Source organism: Seriola aureovittata, chromosome 7, assembly GCF_021018895.1.
Source record: "Seriola aureovittata isolate HTS-2021-v1 ecotype China chromosome 7, ASM2101889v1, whole genome shotgun sequence".
NCBI lineage: Eukaryota > Metazoa > Chordata > Actinopteri > Carangiformes > Carangidae > Seriola > Seriola aureovittata.
Window position 1 is genome coordinate 13,177,079 of NC_079370.1, and position 12,762 is coordinate 13,189,840.

General features: G+C 38.7%; 1 protein-coding gene across 1 annotated transcript; it reads left to right on the plus strand.

Moving 5' to 3' along the window:
• The first annotated feature begins 212 nt into the window (after positions 1-212).
• nbn (nibrin) lies at positions 213-12,665 on the plus strand. Its single transcript, XM_056381052.1, has 17 exons — positions 213-370; positions 1,200-1,321; positions 2,874-3,001; positions 3,184-3,343; positions 3,433-3,536; positions 3,621-3,738; positions 4,890-5,080; positions 5,204-5,304; positions 5,399-5,531; positions 5,617-5,825; positions 6,720-6,894; positions 7,406-8,087; positions 8,227-8,316; positions 9,350-9,490; positions 9,628-9,741; positions 9,827-9,876; positions 10,667-12,665. The coding sequence occupies exons 1-17, from the start codon at positions 340-342 to the stop codon at positions 10,698-10,700; spliced, it is 2,583 nt and encodes an 860-aa protein (XP_056237027.1). The 5' UTR covers positions 213-339; the 3' UTR covers positions 10,701-12,665.
• The last annotated feature ends 97 nt before the right edge of the window (positions 12,666-12,762 follow it).

The following is a 12,762-nucleotide window of genomic DNA, read 5'->3' on the forward strand; positions in this document are numbered from 1 at the left end:
GTGGAAATGGAGATTTTTATGGCTCTTCTATGGTCGAAGGCATTTTTTTTTTTACTCTTTGCTATTTTTTTTTTTCTGTCTAGAAATGTACAATATCAGCCTACATAAATAACACACTGTCTGTGAGGTGTAATTTGGGATAGGTTCACTGACGCTACTTGAATGAGAGGAATTAGACTTTTATTTTGAAAAGGCGGTAGCGTCGCAGTATTTGAACGTCATTCGGTGGCGCGCTGTGAGTGTCCACCTTGTTGGTAGTTGTTGGTAGTCTTAAAATGCTATCTTCTTCCTGACTTGAAGCTGGTTATAATTGATTAAAACGTGCCAGATAGCAGTAAAATGTGGATACTGACACCCTTGCAGCCTGGAGGTAACTTTTACTTTCGTGGCTGACATTTATCCAGCTAGCTAACACAGCTAGCTTGTTAAAGTTTTCCTTTTTGATGGAGTCAACTGTGTTATTGTGTGCAGACGTTTGTGATTAAACTACAAAATGTCGAAAATGATCGGTTTGGTGTACGTGAATAGTCTAGCTCTTTGGTTAACAGTTACTGAAATGTTTTGGATGGAGAAGCTACCAATACCATTAGTAATGTGAAAATAGCTACTGAAGTTTTTTTTAACTTAATGGCAACGATACATGTACAGTTTGATGCTTCTAAACATGCTATTGGCTCAAGTATGGTTTAAAATCGGTCTTAAAACAAATTTAAATCTGCAGTTTTTTTACAGAGACCAGTAAAACACCATATATTATACTTATATACTTTGATTTACAGTACTGTGTAACGGTTTTACGCACTAAAAGTAAGATGAGGATGCTTTCAAAAACAATACCATGAATAGTAAACTGCATAAAAAGTTCGGAAAATCTAAATAAAATCAATATTTGCTGTGACCACCCTTTACTTTTAAAGCAGCACTAGTTCTCTGTACATCTACACATAGTTTTTCAGTTATGTTGTTCCAAGCATCTTAGAGAACTAGCCACATTTCTTTCTGTGGATTTAGGCTGTCTCAGCGTCCTCTGTCCCTTCATGTAAACCAAGACTATTTAAAAACAAAAAAAAACTACATTGACTTATCAGACTAAGTGTCTGAATTGTCATGTAAGAAGTTCACTTCGTAATACCTCAAGTAAGCTTATTGTTTTTGATTCTGCATTGACCGGTCCATAACCTGCCCTCTGTCACCCACAGGTGAGACCCACTATCTCCTTGCCAGGAAAGAGTATGTGGTGGGACGCAAGAACTGTGACATCCTTCTTACCAATGACCAGTCCATCAGCAGGGCTCACGCTCACCTCACTGCTACTGACCAGGTGACAGAAAGATGGCAAATGAGGGGATGATATGGCCAGAAAGTTACCACATAGTTAATTCTTGATGTGGACTGAGTATGCTGTGCTTAAACCATTGGAATATTCCAATGACACTGGAAATTTTAATCAGTAACTCCGAACATATAGAAGACTGAATGTCTCTCTATCTGGAATTTAGGGGCATCAACCCTGATGAGACAAACCTATTGATCAAGTTATACACCTAAATTGAATCCTTATGTAAAATGGTGAAACTGGGGGGAATGGGCAGAGAGTATGATCATTTTGGTTACAATGGATTCCAATTGTGAAAACTTTTCATGGCAGAAAAAAACAAATTTAAAACATCCATAGAGATTGCACAGAGCACGGGACTGCCTTGGCATCAAGCCAACTGTTCCATCAGTATTATTCACCCAACATCACAAACAGCAACTTGAGCTTGGAAGTAATTTGATATCACTGCTTCCTGTCTTTGAATAGGATCATAGTCTCATGATGTAAAGGTTTTGATAAAATTTTCAGTGGTAAATATTGTTGCTGAAGAACAAATTCCAATTAAGAGGTCACACAAAGTGAGATCTGACCCCAATTACAATTAATTAAAAAAAATGTTTTCACTTTATGTAATCACAGATATGCTTTAGTTTGCTTTTTTTAAGTGTTACTGTACATTCCGTTTTTGTAGTAGATAGTCTCATATTGGCCTGGATAGTTTGCAGATTTATCAGTATTTTCATTTGTCCATATTAACCCTTCTAATAATGTGCCAAGTAGATGAGTAATATGATTTAATTTGGAAGATGTTAACCTGTGTAATGGCAGAAGGTGGTGCTGTTGCACCAGTATTTCATAAGTGAAAGTGGAAAACTACTGTGCTTAATAATAGTGGTCATTTACAAGTGTAAAATTGCTATTATGTTGTTATTTAAAAAACCATGCAGCCTTTGCTGAGTAATACACATGCAAAGAGATAAATAGAAAATAGATAAATGCTGATATATGTTGTTGTTTTTGGGCACTTTCTAGCAACTGTAATCTTAAAATTCAAAAGTAAAGTTTAAAACCAGTCATCTTTTTGATGGTAAAGTTGTATATTATTTTAAAAATATGTGTAATCACACAGACTTTTTTCTTGACTCTAATGGTTATTAGTAATCTTATTGTTCTCATTTATGTTTCATATGAAAGCAGCCATGATTATCTTAATCCTCTGGATAGATTTATTTGATGAAAATCCTTTCTGTTTGATTTCATCTGGATAAAAACATTCATAAACCTACTGTAACACAAGATCATGTAAAAGTTATTCTCTATCAGTTAATACTGAAATGAATTTACATTTCATTTTGTTTCACCACTGCAGTCCTGTCCATTTGTTGTTACGCTTAAGGTTTAATTGATTTTCTGATCTTGGGATACATTTCCATTTCCGGCATAATTTTAACGGAAGGGTTTCTCGTTAGCACATGAATAATTGAACAGAAAGATGTAAGATGGTTTGTTTGATGAATTAACAATTTCATGGGTTCGTCATGTGTTTTGCTTTTAGACCCTGACTTTGAAAGACACCTCCAAGTATGGCACCTTTGTCAACGGTCAGCGAGTGGCGGAGAACACAATAGTAAACTTGCAGTCAGGGGACAATGTAACATTTGGGGCATTTTACAGCAAATTCAGGTATGTAACAGAAACAAGACCTGGTCTGTTGTGTTTTACATCATAAAACCACGACTGGTGCCATCACTTCATTTTACTTCCCCAAAACTCATAAAATGGTCAGTACGACGAACATTTAACACAAATTCATTCTAAAAAATATTGCATTACGTATCTCTGTCACTGTGTCTTTGTTGCGTCAGTGTGGACTATCAGAAGCCAGTGGTGTGTTCGTCATGTGTGGACAACGATGGCAAGGCAACACTCTCTCAGGCCCTGCTGGCTTTGGGTGGAAAGCTGGTCAACACATGGACTCAGGACTGCACCCACCTGGCTATGCCTACTGTTAAAGTCACCATCAAGGTTAGAACCAGACTTTATATCCTCACTGGCACATGTTATGTGACTGTCCCTGAGTTTGTGCTAACATGCTTGTGTGTTGCCCTAATTAGACTATTTCTGCTCTGCTGTGCTGCCGTCCCATCGTGAAGCCAGAGTACTTCTCAGAGCTCAACAACGCAATTCAGCAAAAATTGCCACCTCCTAAACCTGAGAGGTACAAAACAATCCATCCCCATGTATACACACCAGCTACACTGAACCAAACAGTATTTCATCTGTGCTGTTTATTGTTTTTAAGATTCATCCCTGAGATCGATGAGCCCAGCTTGAGTAAGGAGGACGTTAACCTTGGAGTGGTTGCGGTTCGCAAACAGCTTTTCATTGAAAAGACCTTCATATTCCTCAGTGCCAAACAGGTTTGTCGACTTCTTACTTCATAATAACTTAATATTGCTTGTGATGCCGCTAAATAACCAGACATAAAATATCAGGATTGCTGGTGATCATTTAGAATTTGTCTGTACTTATCCCCCTCAACAAACGATAACAAAACACTTGAGTTATGGAAATGAGCACTTGTTATTAGCTGTATAATTGCCCATGACCCTGCTTGTTTTTCAGCCATAAAAAAATGATGGGAAGTCACATGATCTTATGAGCTTCATGTTTATCAGCTGAATATCAGTTGCCAGGCAGTAGGCAGCCTGGGGATCCTTGGGGAGAGTCACTGCTCCAGTGGAGAGCTTGGTTTTTACAAGAGCAAACTGTATTGCAACTAATGATTATTTTCACTTTTATAGGATTTATACTTTATACTTTATGAATTGTTTTGTCTATAAAAAGTAAAAAATAATGACAAATGTCCAGGAGAAGCTATGAGACCTAAAAGTTTTAAATGAATATTTTTATTTATATAGTCTCATCAACAAGCAGAAAAATGTAAATGCTTATTTCATAACAAAATGAAGTAAGGCAGGTAAATAGTGTTTGCCCTTCTCAAACTATAAACAACAAATCCATGGTATTTGATTTGACTAAAATCACAAGCTCATTTAAATGTTGCAATTAAATTGAAATAGTTTCAATAAAATAATGAATTAATTGATTAATCATTTCCACATTTATTGGTGGGCCTTCATGCTTGCGGCTGTAAAAATACCACAGCTATGAATCATACATGGGTGAAAACCTGAACCTCCAGATGAGGTCAGATGCACCAGAGGGCATGTGCACATTATGAAACCTCAGCAGAGACAGCAGACTTTATATGTCCGGCCTTGCTTGACTTTTGGGACACAACAGTATGAAGTGAAGTCTGATGTCTTATGTAAGATGACTTGCACAGATTCCTACAGAGTACATTAGTACAACGACTGTAAAGAATATCCCCTGGAACAATTGCTTTTAAAATAACTAAAATATTTATGGATCACTGAAAGGCTTGGGCTTTCCGATAGACCAACAGTGGAAGAGAGGCTCTTCAACTAGCACAAAACTATAGGCACCCTCTCTGTCACTCTCATCCTATTTGTAAATTAACATTGCTGCTCTTCTATGTTGTTTGCAGCTGAAGCGTCTGAGTACAGCATTGAGTTTTGGAAGAGGCAAAAGCCAGCTGCTTGAGGAGGGCTCGCTGCCCCGGGACCTGCTGGAGTCTCCACGGAGCTGTGTGGTCGATGTTTCAACAGGCAGCTCCCAAGCTCTGCTTTCTTCCTCTACCACAGAGTGGGCAAACTCTGTGAAGAACATTGTTCAAAGGTTCGCACAAACTTGTGTTCTGCTATAGAGAATTCTATAGAAAAATCTATAGTCAGCGACTTGTGAACACTTTAAAACTCTCTCCCCCTCTCTCTGGTATTTTTCCTTTTTTCACTAACACAGAAAAGGCCTTCGAGTCATAACAGAGTCTGAAATTGGTTTGGCTGCCATCTACGCTTCCTGTGACAAATACTGCAATCCATCCAGTCAAATGCCAGACTCAGGTGGGCGACCAGACAGACGGATTTCTTTATTTTTATTCTTGCTCTTGCGTTAACAGTTTTCTTTGATTTGTTTCTATCTTCATTTGTGTTTTAGAGGCAGTACCAAAAGTGAAACCCAGAATCCCAAGTGCTTCGCTGTCACAGAACGTGGCGGTGGATGAGACTGTGTTACCTGCCCCATCTCAAAACATCACTGCATATGCAGTGAACACAGAGCCATCAGAAAGGTAACGCACACACACATCGTTCTCGTGATAAAGTTGTCCATTCCAGAAAGCCAGTTTGATGTGTGTAATTTAATGCCTTTGCCAGGTCAGAGCTGTGTGAGGTGACAGGGTTCACATTAGTAGGAGAAACTCCTGAGAAGAAGCAAATCGGTAACAAAAGTCAGCATCGTGGATCCAAAGTCACCGCTGAGAAGAGGTCCACTCAGTGCATCGTGGCCGATACAATGAGCTCATCGTTCAACACCGCTAATAGCACAAACTCACAGAGGAAGAAGCCCGAGTCCAAACTGACAGGTAGCTGCAAGAATGAATTGGACATGATACACCAATACTTGTCCAGTGTTCTGTTTTCATTTTCTATTTAAAATCTTTGTGAAACTGATCAGATTATTCTGTGTCACATCACATGGAGTATCTGCATTTACAGGAGTTATCGTTAATAATTGTCATGATGAAAAATAGACAGTTTCTAGATCCTTTCCTTAACTGTTCAACTATATGTTTTGCCTGTAGTAAATTTTTTTTTTTTTAAGTGTATTTTTTGGGCTTTCTATGCCTTTATTGGATAGCACAGTAGAGAGAGACAGGAAATAGGGAGGCAGAGAGAGGGGGAATGACATGCAGTAAAGGGCAGTCCAATGTGGGATTCGAACCGGGGCCGACTGCAGCAAGGACTGTAGCCTCTACATATTAAGTACCTGCTCAACTCACTGCGCCACTCGATGCTCTGTAAATTTCACATGTATTATTACACATTGTGCTGTTACAAATTAATGTATAAACAGCATCGATTTGGAAGAAGTCTTAAACATGGATCGGTCACATGTGGCATATACCAGATCCTTTTAATGTGGCCAGTATTGGTAACTTAAAAGATATAGGTGTTTATTAACGAGCTTTAAAGGTTCTGGTAGGTAGATTTTGTTGCCTTTGGACAGAGCCAGGCCCAGCTGTTTCCCCCTGCTCCAATTCTCAATGCTAAGCTAAGATAACCAGCTGCAGGTGTTGCAAACATATGAGAATGGTATCAACCTTCTCATCTACCTCTCTAAAAGCACCAAGCAGCAAGCATCTAAAGCAAATAAGCGTATCTCCAAAAATGTCAAACTATTCCTTTAATTCGCTCCTGACGAGCTGAAATGCTTCTAATGCTGTAAGAAATGTTCTTAAAATTAAATGTTTTTGCAGTTTCAGGTGAAGGGAGTAGTGATATTAGATCCCAGCCACCCACTTGTAGGACCAATGGTGGTGTGAAGACATTCTTTCAGAGGCAGTCTCCTCAGAAACCAAGACTCCCTGCACAAACTTCCCCACAGAAACAATCAACTCTGACCACTTTCTTTCAGCCAGTCAACAAGAAAAGGTAAACAACTGCTCCTTAATAATGTGGACGACAACACCAGTGTTTTGCGTGTTTTAGCGTGCAGGTAACGCACTTTGATTAATGTTCAGTGAATGTAAAACCACTTAACAAATGAGAGTAAACATACCATTGACTGACTACAATAAAAACAGACATTATGTTTACTCCCTGCAAACCTGAACAGTTTAGAAATGTATGTTTAGATGCATGTATTTCATATCATAGTGAAATGAAGAGGAAGCAGTGATACAATAGTATGTATTAGCTGTGGGCACATGCAAGTAACATTTCAAAAATTGTCTTGTTATACAATATCATTTTTGATATTTACTCAATAAGATGACAATCTTAAATCTTAGAAATCATATTCTATACATTTGTTTTACTTACTAGTGCTAACATACTTAAACAACTGAAATATACTGTATCTCTAACATGCTTTGGGAGAAACTGTGCTGCACTGGCTGAAAGTCTCTTCTTAGCCATTTCTTTGTTTCATCCTTCCTTCAAGGCCTTTGGACGATGAGTTCTCCACCACTATGTCAGAGCCAAAGCGGCCTGTACTGGCATCATCCATCAGCAGGATACAGTCACCAGGCACCTCAGTCGCATCTAAAGAAACATACTCACGTTCTAACAGACTCGCTGCAGCCACATCCCAGACTCCAGCGGGATCAGGAGTAGATCTGTTCACAGGACGGTCAGAGGCTCCGCTACATGGGGTCTCCCACACTGTGCAGGAGGAGCCACAGAGTAGAAAGAGGAAAGAGATGGAAGAAGAGATACAGTTAGCAGAACTGGAGTCTATTATGTCTGAAGATATGGATTTCTTTGATGAGCAACCCTCAAGCAAACAAGGCAAGCAAGTACAGTTAACGAAAAGTTCAACTGAGCAGAAACAAGGTTTAAATACGGTGGAGCCTTCGTCTTCAAGCAAGAGGCAACGCCTCCATGTAGAAGACCGTGAAACCAACCAAAGGCTACTGGTGGGCCTGGAAAAAGAAACAGGTTCCCAGAAGAACAACGGCCAAAAATCTGAACAGCATATTATCTCCATCAAGACAGAGCAGCTTGATCCCTCAGAATACATGACAACTAATCATGAGTCCAGCAAACCTCCACATATGTCATCTGCCAGCACAAGTAAAAAAAACATACTGCCTTTTGAAGATGATGATGCGTCTTTCATTGAGGTGAGGAAAGAAGATTTACTCTCAGTTCATCAGTGTTCTTTTCATCATCGAGTTATCTGGAGAAAGGAAATGAAAACTTCAGCTGTCTCCATACACACAACTGCTTACTGCTCATTTTTCACCCTTTGTATTCATATAGGACTTAGATCTACTCAAGGCAGATATTTGCGAGCCTGAGGAAGAGACTAAGACCCCACTGAAACCAGTTGTGATCAAACAAGAGGTCCAAGTAAGTCGTGTGAAAAAGCTCTTATTGTTGCACTTTTGTCTCTCTTCCTTCCTTTGAATAAGCTTCACTTTTCTAGCTATACCTAGATGCTGTATTTTCTAGTTTTATATATTTGTCAACATAAGCCATCTCAGTTTTTTATGAACCTTTGGACAGATGGGAAGTGCTGGATGCATTAAAGTGAATAAAGACACTTATCTGTTAAAGGGCAGATCAGAAAGGTTTGATGGAACTCCAGCTTGTCATCTGTGTTTTACAGTTGACTGGCAAGATGTATTTGTTTTGCCTTTTCTTTGATGTTTCCTGTCTGTCCAGCTCTTAAGAGACTATTCAAACTAGATAAACAGTGATGGTGGTTGGCGCGGGCTGTGGGATTCAGATGAGGCTGCCTAAACAAGCGTGTTCGGCCAGCCACAGTAGTTCAGCCTAAACGGACACAATGTAGATATGAGGCCAGGTCATGCCATTGAGTATCTGCAGGATATAGAGAATCATGTTGCCCACCCTGGCGCCCAGTGGATTTATCGTGGCACAGCCTGCTGCCCACTGCAGGGCTTGATGACATGTTAAAACATCAGTTAATATGAATATTAGGTTTTCTGTGCTTTGATAATTGACAGCCCAACTGATAAATTGAAAATTGAACTGAATTAGTTATAGGAAATATCTGTATCGAAATGTTTAAGATATATATTTGATTTAGAAACAATCTTCCCATTACAGTGCTGACAAGTTTATTTTTAAACTATAAAATGTCCCACTCAGTACATACTGCATCTGAGTGACAGTTTTTGCCTTTTTCTTATAGCCAAGTCTAGAGGTCCTTATCCAAAATGTTTATTGATGTGAAATATTTATCTATAAAATGTTGACACAGCATTGTAAACCATCCAACCAGCTGCCTGAACACCATGTCATTGTTTAGATCACTTTCATGGTGTTTCCTCTGATATTCTACAACATTAATATGTGCTACAAAGAATATTATCTGTCCATCTGACAAAAGCTGAATTCCTGATGTGCTGTTTTGCAGGAGTCCAAGATTGATGAAGACCTTCCTAAGAAGTTGGTGTTAGTGGAATTTCGGTCTCTCACTGTGACCGCACCTCCCAAAACCAAACCAAAGCAGATGCCAGGCAACGGCTACGCAAAGAACTACAAATGTTTCCGCAAGGTCAGATTACGATGAACCCTCGACGAGCCTCAGTTGACCACAAAGCACAAAAATAAAATTTCGACAAAAATTTGCCCCACATACAGGATCATTGTCTTTCTTTTTGTGTTTGAATTTCCTTGTGTGCGTGTTTTCAGAGCCGAGTGCCGGGTGCAGAGGGCTCACCCCACTTCATTGGAGGGTCTGATCTGCTGGTTCACAACAAGGGCAAGAACTCTGATATGGATGAATGGCTGAAAGATGCAGCTGAGGTAATTCTTGTAGCTCTCTGTCTATCTTATCTGTCTGTCTCTGCCTAAGCTCTCCATTCATGATTTGAGCCTGTGTTTGCTTCAGGAGGAGCGACAGAGCAGACGGGACGAGACTGTAGGAGATGACCTCTTCAGGTGAGAAAGAGATTCTCATTTTCTGTCAGAAGGTGTGAGGTAACTTTTTTATTCCCCTTCACAGCTTCCTTCCGTCATATTAAATTCGAAATAGTATATTTTATTTTCTCTCAGACATCGAAATTTGGGTAAATAACACCTTTAATTTTGTATTAGAACTCACTGTGTCCCTCCCTGAGGATGTATGATAGTCAAAATAGAGATTCAACAGAGTCTGTACAGCCTCAGTCATTATAATCAGGTGCAGACAACATAATTAACTGAGAATTATGGACATGGGGCCTTTGTAGCTTCAGTTTAACCAATCGGGACGTAGTAATTCTTCCGTCACAGCGGTTACCAAGGAAACAGGTGATGTAAGCTGCCGCTGCTGCTGTCGCCACTGCTATGTTTTCTTTGACTAAGCAGAAAAGAGTCTGAGATTGATTTTGTGTGTGTGTGTGTCCATATGTGTGTGTGCGTGTGTGTGTCAAGGCTGAGCTGTTTGATCACTGAGTCATGCTCAGTCAGTCATGCGTAGCCAGGGAACAGACCCTGCCTCTAAGAAAACAATCCGTTTAGACCTACCAAAAAAATACCGAAGTTTCCAGACGTGGTTTATAGGAAGCCTGTTTGCTTTAACCTGTTCAAACACTGTCCATGTTTTATAGCGCTTAATTTGGGCTTGTTTTATTGTTTGTTCAAAATGCCTCTAAGGACATTGAGGAATGATCCATGAGGAATGTTAAAAGCCCATCCTGACATGGACCGACCTATGAGATAAACTCTTTTTGTGTGTGCCTGTGTTTAGGTACAACCCCACCAAACTAACCAAGAGAAGATGAAATGCCTTCATCTTGAAGTCCTCCAGTGGGAATTCATTGCAGAGACACAGGAAATATGTCAAACCCCATCAACCCAATATGAGAAGGACTCCAGAATTAACTTCATATATAATCTGAATCAATATTTTAACTATAATGTTGAGAGATAAAACATAAAGTTAATGCTTCATATCCGCTAAAATAATCAGAAATGTTTCTGAATGTCAGTTTTCTGTTCTTCCTGTTCTATCTAAGAATATCTTTATATAACTGATTAAACTACTGACAGCAAGCAATGTAACAAAACAGTCTCATGTTCAGAGATTTTTCTCAGTTTTTATTTGTCAATAATAAAAAATACGGCATACAAAACATTAAAAACTCTTCAATTGTACAAGAGAGCATTAAAGCTCTACATGCTGAAAGCAGCTTCTCCTTTGTTTTGAAGTTAAGACCAAATGTGTTCCCTGGTTTTAGCTGAACTAGAAACTTGAGGTGGATTCAAGTGTTACAGTGTCTTAAAACGATCTCCGATGAGCCAACCCTTCAGGCACTTTTACAGATCTGAAACTGTTCAGATAAGTAGTCGTCATGCCAAACATCTGTTGGCCTGTCTGTGTAGATAGTTGAAATCCACATGTCCCTTCATATTCACAACAAGTGCTATGTACAAGTTGAGTGTTAACTCAGCGTTAAGCATAAATTGTGCAGTAATAAAAGTCATGAGCAGCAGAGTGGCCAAAAGACATTTGGAGACTGGCCTTGAAACACAGTTGCTTCCTCTAAATTTCAACAGGATTATTTTTGCTTACTACTTAACTACGTACTTGCAAGTTGCTTTCTTGGATGGGCACCAAATAAACCTGTCAGTGCTTTATTAAGCAACCAGATTTTCTCTCTGAGTTGGTAGCAGTGGAGAGGTGTGTCCAACCTGAAAGTAACAAGGTCATGTTTTTAATCTTTCCTTTAAGTAAATTCAAAATAATAAGAGTTAATGCCACTTTTGAGTCGCTCAGTCTCCTCTGCAGTCCTGTTTTTAACGTACTGGTTAAAACTCTTATCACGTCCGTCCTTATAGCACTTTTCTTTCTTCTGCTCAAAGCAGCTGCTGCTAGGCAGTCGCTCATGCCTACATGCATATATTTAATGTTTATATCAAAACAATATTCAAAAGTCAGTGAAAAAAAGCATCAAGGAATAAATCTTTGATTGAAAATCAGTATTTAACACAAGTAACGAGATTTCCATTAGTTAACTCTTATATGATTACCAAAACTTAAACAGTAATGTGTTAAACTACCTTGTTAGTGGAAAAAGCAATGTGACTACATACATTATTTAGTAATGTTTCACCACTAACACTGACTCTGTCTACTATATTGTATGAAGGGGGCAAAAGAAGAATTTCCCTACACAACGATCAAAGTGTCACATCACAATAAACAAACCTTGAGCTGTGCTTGAGTGGCACACAAAAAAAAGATTCATATGGCAACACACTCTTGCAGACTGTTTAAATGACTGAAAGGAAGAAATCTGTAGCAGAAATTTTAAATATATTGCTACTGTCACTGCTCATAACCTCTCTAAACTGTTATTTGGCACTTAACAAAACAGTAGTCCTTTACAGTAAAGGTGAAAAAAAAATGGTAGAAGAATTTATAGATACACACATACAGCGTGGGGTGATATGGAAATAAAAATAGTTCAACAAGTCAGCATGAATTGGAAAATTACCTGTGAGCTTGCCTTGTTGGTGTGTCTCAAACAGTTATGGAAGAAATCTGACTTGGTAATTGCTTTGTAGAGTAATATAAACAAAGTTGCGTATAATGTTTCACATTATTAAGAAAAATCAATTATATGACTCCAATCACAGATGTTCAGCAACAGAAACTGATATATTAATCCAGTTTTGCACATAGGTCATATGAATATGTTCAAGATGGAGTTTAGATGTTAGTCTTCAAAGGCATAGCCAAAAAATAGTGTAATGTAATTAAAAAAATACAAAGTGGATGCTAAGATTTGGTTTACTAAAAATAAAAAAAATAAACCGTTTTGATAGTATGATTGTAAAAAT